This window comes from Aristolochia californica, unplaced genomic scaffold (genome assembly GCF_029961685.1).
Source record: "Aristolochia californica isolate CCGP_79_NKW_82.1479 unplaced genomic scaffold, dmAriCali1.0.hap1 SCAF_4, whole genome shotgun sequence".
NCBI lineage: Eukaryota > Viridiplantae > Streptophyta > Magnoliopsida > Piperales > Aristolochiaceae > Aristolochia > Aristolochia californica.
In genome coordinates, this window is record NW_027182103.1 from 44749098 (window position 1) to 44759457 (window position 10360).

The window sequence follows — 10360 nt, forward strand, 5'->3', positions numbered from 1 at the left end:
TATATTTAAAATTTAAAAAATTAAAAAATATATAAAAATAAATAAATAAAATATTGTAGTGAATTTTGTACCATTGAACTCAGTTCAACTTCCAATCTATATTTAAAATTATAAAAATAAAATAATTACTAAAAAATAAAAAAAATATTGTGATGAACTTTGTACTATTGAACTTCAAGTTGTTATAGAGGATTCTAAGACTTTGTAATGGAGTATACTAATGTATAATAATCAGCTTTATAGACCTAAAAGAAAGAACAAACACCTTCGTCGATAGTATTTATTCCATTGGCAAATAACAACATTAGATGTTGAAGGATCCAAAAGGGTTAAACGGTTGATTATCTTTGAAGTTTGAGGTAAATAAGGGTAACTATCAACCAACTTTAGAGAGAATTGATAAGAGTAATTAGAATAAAATATATTTTAATAAAAAAAATTATACTAACGAGTTATCAAGACGAACTTGGAAAATCTTGAGTTTAGCTTGTTATAGTTAACGAGCCTTATTTCAAGTTTGAGTTCGAGACAAACTCAAATAAAAACTAAATTGAACCGTAAGTTGTTTGTTTCTATGGCTGACAGTCTGCTAGCTTCCTATAGGGAAGGCATTGAAAATAAGATTTTGAGGAAACCAAAATATATAATTTTAGATGCTTGAGTTGTTCTTACAATGGATACAATTTTTCTCAACGATGCCAAATTATGTTTTATATATGGAATCAGCGATCCTCACAAAAACACCAAAGGCTGCACACAAGCTGTAAACCTGGCTGCAAACAGGTAAATGAGCAACTGGAAACGACATTCGGTATTGCACATTCGAATTAAAAAAACACGACAATGTTATATACAAACAGAAAGGAATTTAAAATTTTTCTATATTTCTGTTGTCTTACCTCACTCCGAGACGACAAACAAATATTTCACTTATTACAATTGGCCATACTCCACCCACAGCGGAACCCAGTGACAGGATGCAACGCCCAGGCAAGTACTCCCGGCCTCGACACCTTTTGTCGTTTTCATTTGCGTCCAAAAACTGTGTCAAATTTGGTGCTATCTAGCAGAAACCATGCACGAGCGCTGCAGAATTGTAGACTATTGAGGCTTTTCTGCGTGTTTCTTCACCCTCCATAGGAATCGTCTGCTGGCACTATAGTTAATAACGAATATTTAACTTTCAGGGAGATCTTGCCACCCTCCACCCAGAGTTTAGCCCCAGTGACGACCCAATGCCCTGGCGGTTCCTCAGGGCCTCTGACCATTTCATTGGTGTCCAGATACTTGCACATCTTAGGTGCTCTATTTGCTTCGGGCGGACCTCCAGGGAACACAGCAGAATTCAAAACCTCCGCTGGTTTATTCTGAGGAACCTGGTTGGTAATAAACCGAGTGCTAAAAAATGTTGAGATGGAACCAGATTTTCGGGAGATATTGGTGGGTCCATCCCATTCAGACCTACGTATCTTTGCAGATGCTACCATGGAGAAACCAAGCCTCAAGAAGAGTACCTTCTTCATGCCAACATCCTTCACTTCAAGCCAGGCCTTGGTGACAATTGAGGCCGAGTCATCTATACAGGCCCCACAGTGCTGGACAGGAGCAGTGCATATATGGGAGAATAATCTCCATTTGACAGGTTCATAGTAGTCTCGTTCATCCACGGAATTATCCTCCATTCCACAGTTATGGTCATCAGAGAGACTCAGGATTTTAGGGATGGAAGAGAGGTGCAGGAGATGGACAGCCAAGTTGTTACTCTTCTTACCTTCCAAGAACAGTCGAATTCCAGTAACTGGACAGCGTCCTGAGTCAACCTACAAATGTAGTAACGAAAAGAGAAACATGTAAGAGTAAAAAATATGGCTTTATTTTTTCTTTAAGTCACCGAAGTTTTTTTGTCAAGGAAAGGATGATAAAAAGAAGTCTCGTACCAGCTACAACTCACCATGTTACACCCTTTCCACAACAGATAATACAGTCATTATTCAAGGAGATAAAAATGCAGTATCTTAACAATTTCAAGTTTCTCAAACACGAGAACCAAAATTCAGGTAAGAATATTTTAAACAATTACTCTCACCTAGCAATATGCAGTGTTGGAATTTGACAATGAAGAGACAAAGTCTGAAACTGAAATGTTTGAGCCAGATATGCAGTAAGAGCAAAGCACTAGTTTCAACTATGATGAGCATTCTAAAATTGCTCAGGTATAAAAATCGTTCAAGATAATAGGCATTATTTTCTTTTATTGTTTAGCATATTTCATGCTCATTGGTTTGAGAAAAGATGAAAGCTTCAATTAAATTCATATATTGTTGTTAGTAGAAAATAAACTAATAATTGTTATTTACTACAATTTAGTTACCACCATTATCATCATAACTGTCATTATTACCATCAAAATGCATAAATTGTTTTCTGCATCTATTTAAGTTTGCCTATTGACAGCAGTAAAGCCCAGAACCCAATTACCACTGCTATGTAGGAATCCAAAAGCTGCAACCCCTTCCATATTCACATCATTCTTCCTGGTTCTCTACATTCAACAACACCAAAATAATCTTCCACTTACTCCCATGTCCTCATTGACAATTCCAATTTGCACAGCTACAACACTTATGACACTATAGAGAGAAGCTTGTTGCTAACAACAGCATTATCCAAGTTACTCAGTTTTGAAGACTTGTTTCTTATGTTTTGGTCTTCAATCTAGTCTCAATCAAGGTCCTAACCTCTCAAGGTTTTCGTTTGTTTTTTTGGAATAGCAAATATCATTTGTTAATTATTTAGAGTGATATATAATTAATAAAAATCATAGTAATAATAATTAATTATTATTATTATTATTATTATTATTACTACTGTTATTATTATTATTATTATTATTATTATTATTATTATTATTATTTGTTGAAGAGCAGATATAGAAGAGTCTTACATGACTCTCATAGTAAGAAGTCTCACAAAGCCAGAATTAATATGGTGGAGTTCTTACAGGAGTCTCATAGGAAGTCTCACAAAAGAGTCTTAATTAAAGGAGTTTTAGTTATGTTAGTCTTCTATTTATGTTCAGTTGTTCGATTATTCTAGGACATATCTTTTAGTGTTTTACTTTGGGTATAACTGGGACAACAGTAATTTAATTATAATTGGATACTACTAGTTTCATCTATTATAAATAGAGGTTCATCGTACTCAAATTACATCAAGTCAATGAAGTTTTTTCTCTTTTTCAGAAATTCTACATTATTATTATTGTTGTTATTGTTTTTAGTATCATTGATAGAAGTAGATGAGCTTTAGCCTATTCTTTAAATGAAAGAAGCAATTATTTATTTTCTTTAGGAACTAGGTTTTTTTTTTAAAACGGGACTAGGTGATTTTTTAAAAGGGAATAAAAAGAATACTTATTTTGATTTCTTTCTGGCATCAATGTTCTATAATGCAAGACATGTTTCTAGGGGCACATGAACCTCAGAACATCTAATTCAATGACTGCTAAAAGATCAAGCCTGAGACTAATCAAGGTGTGGATTACCTAGGATGAAGACATAGACAATCAAGTGAAAGACCATAAATGTCCAAAAATACCCATTTAAAATCCACAGCATAAGAATTTCTGCTATAGAATAGAGGATCATCAATTTAAAATCCAGAATTTGTTCCCAAAAAGAAAAAATCAAAAGCTTGTGACAAATGAAAACAATTATCAGGCAACCTACAATCTGCACAGTAAACTACAAAGAAACTAGCAAATAACCAACAATGGTTATTAACAAATTAGAAAAAGTTGGCTATGTAACAAAAAAGATAAGTAGAGAAAGAGGTTTACCAGGTTTGTCTTAACATAGAGTTTTGGACCCATGAATGTGAACTGGAGTGAAGGCAAACCATGGTTTCTGCGAAGAGGACCAAGTGGTAGATCACCATACACAGGGGCCCATTGCCTTGGTAACTGGAACTCCAAAAATTGTTGAAGCTCCTCTAGTGGTGGCTTATCTTAATAGTAATGTTCAATTAGGTTACCACAGAGAGATCAAATACAAGTTCTAAACTAAATTAAGCCATCGAATCAGTTTAATGAAGTTATCATCCATATATAAAGTGTTGGTCCCTGTCTAGGCAGGAGACCAGTTCGTCCAATGAGAACACGTCCCAATAGGATTAAGAAAGAAAACTTACATCTAAGATACAGATTCACAGCATGGGATAGGAATCCACTTCCTTGGACCCCTTCCAGAAGGGAAAGTATCGGCACAAAGGACATAGATATCACATCAGGAGCCTGTGAAATAGTAGACAGCCATTGACTATGAGCTTGACCATTATCAGTGCCTCCTCTTCTGACATGGATGGTTACCATATCCTGTATTTGAAAGAATGAATAGAAGGTACAAGGTCAAGTGGTGATAAAATTTTACAGAAAAGTGCCATGAGAATGACAGAGATGCTTACTTCCTTCCTGTGGTATGTCACAACAGGCCTAATGGAGTTCGCAAATGCTGAATTGTGTTTCCAAGCAACTAATTGCTTCTCGTGGTACTGAAAATAATAGAATTAATGGAAAACCTTCATTCAAACATCAGAGGCAATAACAAGAAAACCTAAAACAATGACAAGGTGCAAGTAAATGTATCACCAACATTTAGCAAAAAAAATTTATCTTTTATTAATTTTTTACAGAATCTTCAAGATCACAATGGAATTAAATCTGTCCTCTCAGAAGCAACATATGAAGTTCTTGCAAAACCAAATTGTGTTGAGAACATGGACTGAGAGAAGAAATTCATTATTATCTTACTCCATTTCCAACATAAACCACTTCGTTTCATTTTATGATTTACCTTCAGCCTCTTTATAAATTCATCAGAATCCATTACGAAGCTTCCATTGGCATCTTCACAAAATCTTTCATCAGCTAACTTCCTTAAGAGTTTCTGAAAGTCAGTTGCTTCAAGAGATGAGCTTTTAAGCTGCTTAATGTGTACTATATCTTTGCCTCCCATCTTTACACCGACGATGATATGAGTACCATATTTCTCAATAAACCTGAAAAAACAAACTAAATAAGAAAAATATAAGGGAAATTACCTTTAAATTGGAAAAGCACATCACATGTTAATCTTGGTTGACAATATAGATGGATTGTTCATCCATCATACAGAATGTTTTAAATATTTTAAAACTGGAAAACATGGTATCTTTTAAAATAGTTGAAAATATTGTAGAAGGGTTGTTTGGTAATTTCTCTCTGTCTGCACCTCCTATGAATAGACTTGTCTTATTCAGTATGTTTGGTAGTTTGAGTAGTTTAAGTTTCATATAATTAGGAGGTGTAATAAAGGAGATATAAAGGTGTAATTGAGCTTAAGAGAGTAGGGGCAATATTATCCTTATACTTGTTCTTAAGTTATAAAAGGTGATTAGGGGTCGACCAGAACCCTAATCACGAGGATCCCTATCTTTTGCTGCTATCTCTTGTCCCCTACTCTCTTCTCTTCTTCTTCCTCTCTCAATCCCTATTATCCCATAATTTCACAAAACTGATTAACTACTCATAATATCATAGAAAGTATGGATTCTTCTTCAGTGCACAGGCTGCAATAAGTTGCAAGGTAAACTTGGTTGTGAAATTCTAACCAATGAAACTCCAATCTGCATGCACATTTAGTTTTCAAATATAAGAAAGAGAATGGATTTCCTTCACTATGAATCATGAAATTCCAGGAACTGTTGGTAATGTTTTTTTAGTGAAATGATGATTTTTATTAAAGGAGAGAGAAATACATACCAACTAAGGGAGTACTCCCTTTACAACAAGGGATTTGAGGAAGGATCCATCTTTCACAAGAGAGTCAGCTAGAGAATTAGCTGATCTCGGTACATGAATCCAATATCAATATAAAGGGATCGGAGGGACTGGTAGTAATGTTTTAACCTACTCAAATATTGCATATTAAGTATATAACACACATAGTATGGGCCAAAAAACAATATTTAAGGACATGAATGAATCTTAACAGATCATGCCAATGTTCATGTTCAAATTGGATGAATATGTCTAGTTTGAACAGACAGCCTACAGCTTTAGTGAAACATTCCTACCAACTTATCATGTAAATTCAGGAATAGAGTAAACAATACTTTCATGAACAACCTTCACATAAGTTCAGTATATGTTGTCTCATATGGAAGACGATTGTTCTGCAATCGGATTATACCTCTTTCCAGAAATGGTAAATTCAAGTGGAAAATACTCCTAATAAGAAGACCAGTAATGGTCATACACAACATGGATCGAGTACTTATGTAATCAATTTGATGTTTCTAAGCTAGTCAGAATCCACAACCACTTCATGAAATCAACAATATGACAGATTTAAACTAGAGAATAAAATTTTCATCTTGAGCAGCTCCAACACTAATAGAGATTTTATGATGTTGAGATAAATTTTCAAATGTTCAAACAACAAGAATATAAAAAAAATAAAACCAGGATCTATTACAACTAACACACAGTTAGGAAGTTGAAGGAGTCAAAAGAGCTAGTGAGGGCGGGAATAGAAGAGGAAATATCAAATAATAAAATCTCACCCAGCCAGGGCAGCAGGATCCCATACACAAGGAACTTCTTGTTTGACTTCCTCTCGCAATTCTATCTTAGATCTTGCCAGTTCAATGTTGTAGAGGCTTATGTACCAACCATCATATGCAAGACTTTTGGTTGTAGCTGCATCCTTCTGCCAGCAGCCAGAGAAAGCAAACATTGCATTAAAGAGTCCACTTGGAATTTTACCAGTCAAAGACAGTTCCTTGTTTAATTGCTCTGACATCTGCAGCAAGCAGTAAAAGGTTCATAAGTATAAAATGCAATCTAGCATTCTGCAGACATTTATTGGAAGCAACATACACATGAAAATTATTTGTCACAATTATGCCCCCTAAGTGACAACCCGATTCAGCAGTTTAGGTAATCTCAAATGCTTAAAAAGATAATCACAGCCCAAAATCTGCAATCTGTTCCAAAGCACACAAAGTGCCCCAGTCAGCCTCTCCTTACTAAAAGAAATGACTGGAGTAATTCTGGACAAGAATTTCTATGCAATATACTCAACCTCAAGAAAGTTAATGCTTTTCTTGTTTGATATAACCAACCTGTTAAAGATCCATAGTAAATTTGTCTAGCAGTCCCATGAGAGTCAGAAGCACTAAAAGGATCTTTGTTTCAATGAAATAGATCTCGACAATTTCTATGTGAAGAAAATGAAGCACTGTCTGCCATTGCAGAAATGTTGTAAATGAAGAAAAATAGTCAAGATATTCAAAACTGAAGAATTTGGAATCAAGTCATAAGAAACTTTAGCATTATCCACATTGCCAATCATCTCTACATAAAGTAGTTAGCAGGAAGAGTTAAAGCTGGCCTCAAGGTCATCTTAAAAAGACTAATTAAAGTTAGGGTATTTTTTCCCACGAACATTCCACCTTACTTTCAAAGTAACAAACTTAAAACTGGGTATAAACCAGATCCAACAGAAGAGATACCTTCTCTAATACCATATTAAAGTTAAGTCCACATCCATAGCAAAAATTATTAGCCGAACTTAGAAGGTCTTTTCCCAACTATAAAATTTCTAAACTTTTAAGTGATGTCGGACTATTTTCACTAAGAGGACATCCGGATGAGTCACTAGAACACTCCACAATTTGGTTAGATCATGTACAAACAACTGTGGATTACAGACACCCTACTTAACTTCATCATAACAAGCGATGACCTAAGACCACTTTTAAGTTTTAAGTTGTTTAGAATCACTGCAATGAAGTATTAGTGAACTAAGCGACAACTGTCTCTTCAGTTTCTATTTTGTACTTGCGTTTTTCTTTCCAGAGCTTCAGTATATACATATATCTGCTGTTCTATAGCCCAGTTCGATCTTGCATAATATACTACGGTCAAGATTGCGTAAAAGCATTAACCTCGCGAAACTAAACCCATATGCCCACACTGGCATCGAATACTACAGGGGAATTTGGAGTGGAAAAAAAAAAAAAAAAAAAGGCAACAGTATACCAACAAGGAACAGAAGACAAATAAAACATCAAGAAAAGAAAATTACCAATACCTGGTGAAAGGAAAGAACATCGGACCTAAATCTCATCCTCTCCCCTTTATCGCACTTGATCGACCTGGAAACATTGGGCACAACGATGCCGCCGGGAAGGACAAGGTCGCGAGTTAGGTTTTCATCAAGCTCTATCAACCGCGATCCTTGCTTGCAGTATGAGAGACGTATGTCGCTAGAGAGATCGTATCCGAAGCCGATAACTGAAACCGCCTGCTCAGCGGTTGTCTGCAGGCTAGTAGACGCCATTGTTCTGCTAAACTAGTGATCGCTTCGAAGTCTCCTGGTCGTGAGTAAGAGCAGGATCGTGACATCCATGGAAATGGTCTTTGTTCGGTGGCAAACCAGCTGCTTCGGCGTCTTCCCATTTGTAAGCTACCTTGCTTGTTTACTCGAGTAAACGTCAACGAGGGACCGAGTTTTTTAAACTGCACGGGAGAAATCAACGGTCTGGCCATCCGTCGTCGCATCGACGCAAGAAAATTGGAGTCTCCGTCTGGTCGGGCATCGAGTTCGTTGCTATGATGACGTAGCGAGATCTCAGAGTTTTTAGCACTCGGGCCGTCGATGAACAAATAGTACAAAACCAAAGTCTCTAGGACAAAGGATCAATCTCAGTCATCAGTCCTGACTCTTGACCAAACAACGTGAATTAAGCGGCACCACCGTGAAGTATGACTCGAATTCTGGATGTTGGCTACTGGGTAACGAGAGAGGCCGTTGACGGTAATGGTTAGCCGGAAAGACATTTGAATGGATCACGGTCTACGAGTAATGAGTTTAACTTCCAGTTCCCCTTATTTAAATTAGATTAAATTTATTTTTAAATGTTCCTTATAAATTATAAAATATGACGAAAATTGAGTGATAATGTTTTTTTAGATTTTCATGAAGCATTTGAATTATCCAAAATCGTTTGTGCTTTAGGTAAATTGACTTGAAAATAGGATTATTATAAATTATTAAATTTGAACACTCGCCTTAGATTTTGTTTGGGTTTGAAAACCAATTAAGGATAACTCATCCTAGACTCCAGGCGCGGGAGAAATTAACCCCAAATTAGCCGGGTAAAAGCGTGAATTCGCTCTTCCTTTCGCATGCGACTCAGTGAACTTTCTCGTATTTTTGCCACCTCCAAATCGGAAAGCCCCCGCTGGACTTGAGGGGATAGAAGCGAGAACAGAGGATAAGGTTTTAGAATTTAGAAGAAAGCCAGGAATCGCTCTACAGTGTCTGGCTTCTTGTTTTGCTCTTCCTTACATATCAGCTGTCAATTGTAATACAATTCTGACAAGATTAACTAGGAAGCAGACACTATTTTAATGTGGTTCGACTTGCTACATCCACAGGCTGTTGCAAATATATCATTATAGGAAGAAAATACGTAGAACACTTACAAGTCACAACTCCTCTACCTCCGATGAGCTCTTCTGCTTTATATTCTGGTTCTGCAGTCAAACGTGGCGAGCGGGAAGAAAATTTTCAAAGCCACGCATATGTTAAGATTTACTCTGAGATTTCTTCCCTTAAGGAAAAATCATGTAAATATTCTGTAAATCCGGTGATTGGGTAATCCCGTTAATCACTCATTATTTTACCATGTATATTCTGTAAAACGACTATTTAAGTCGACGATGTAAATGAGAAATCAAGAGATTGAATTGTGAATTATTATTTTCAACTTGGTATCAGAGCGGGAGAATCATCTCCTTCTCCTTCTCATCGCCGAAGAGCAGAGCGAAAGCTCTGTTCCGTAGTTGTAACTGAAGAACAGAACTCTTATTCTCTGTTCCGTAATCTAAACTCTGTTTCGCGGCGAAACAGAATTGTTCGGAAGCTCTGCAGGCCGCCGCCGACGATCTTCCATCAGAAAGCTTCATCGAGACGTTCCGCAGGCTGCCAACGACCGTATCCGAGCCACTGCTCGGCCTTCCATCAGAAACCTTCGCCGACCGACAACTCGCCACGAAACAGAGCTATTCTGACGTTCTGCAGGCCGCCGACAATCGAAGCCGAGTGACTGCTCGGACCTCAACCGACCTTCACTGACCCCGGCGAAGGGGGAGACGCACTGTCGAGACGAACCGGCGAAGGGGGAGACGCACTGTCGAAACGAAAACTTCGTCGTCTCGACGAAGAAGAGGTACAGTAACCGGCCCAAGATTATTTTTTTGAACTTAGGTGTCGTAAAATTATTTTTGTCCGAGACCGGATTTCTCGGACAGACC

General features: G+C 36.8%; 1 protein-coding gene across 2 annotated transcripts; it reads right to left on the reverse strand.

The window, feature by feature from the left end:
* Positions 1 to 846: 846 nt before the first annotated feature.
* On the reverse strand, positions 847 to 8703 carry LOC137962369 (MACPF domain-containing protein NSL1-like). 2 transcript variants are annotated; one of them, XM_068809192.1, is made up of 7 exons: positions 8133 to 8703; positions 6601 to 6746; positions 4851 to 5055; positions 4462 to 4548; positions 4189 to 4372; positions 3839 to 4005; positions 847 to 1820 (listed from the first exon to the last, which is right to left on the reverse strand). In XM_068809192.1, exons 1-7 carry the CDS (start codon positions 8379 to 8381, stop codon positions 1128 to 1130), a joined length of 1731 nt encoding a protein of 576 aa, XP_068665293.1. In that variant the 5' UTR covers positions 8382 to 8703; the 3' UTR covers positions 847 to 1127. The 2 variants fall into 2 exon arrangements, with proteins under 2 accessions (XP_068665293.1, XP_068665292.1); XM_068809191.1 differs by having other exon boundaries at positions 6601 to 6839.
* Between the last annotated feature and the right edge of the window lie 1657 nt (positions 8704 to 10360).

What these genes read in the sequence shown, in the direction of transcription:
- LOC137962369 (XM_068809191.1), bottom strand. Translation starts at nt 8,381, where the DNA reads ATGGCGTCTACTAGCCTGCAGACAACCGCTGAGCAGGCGGTTTCAGTT. An exon ending in GATCCTGCTGCCCTGGCTGG is followed by an intron (nt 5,056 to 6,600) that starts GTGAGATTTTAT and finishes TTGTTTTTTCAG; the next exon opens with GTTTATTGAGAAATATGGTA. An exon ending in TGTGAATCTGTATCTTAGAT is followed by an intron (nt 4,006 to 4,188) that starts GTAAGTTTTCTT and finishes ATTACTATTAAG; the next exon opens with ATAAGCCACCACTAGAGGAG.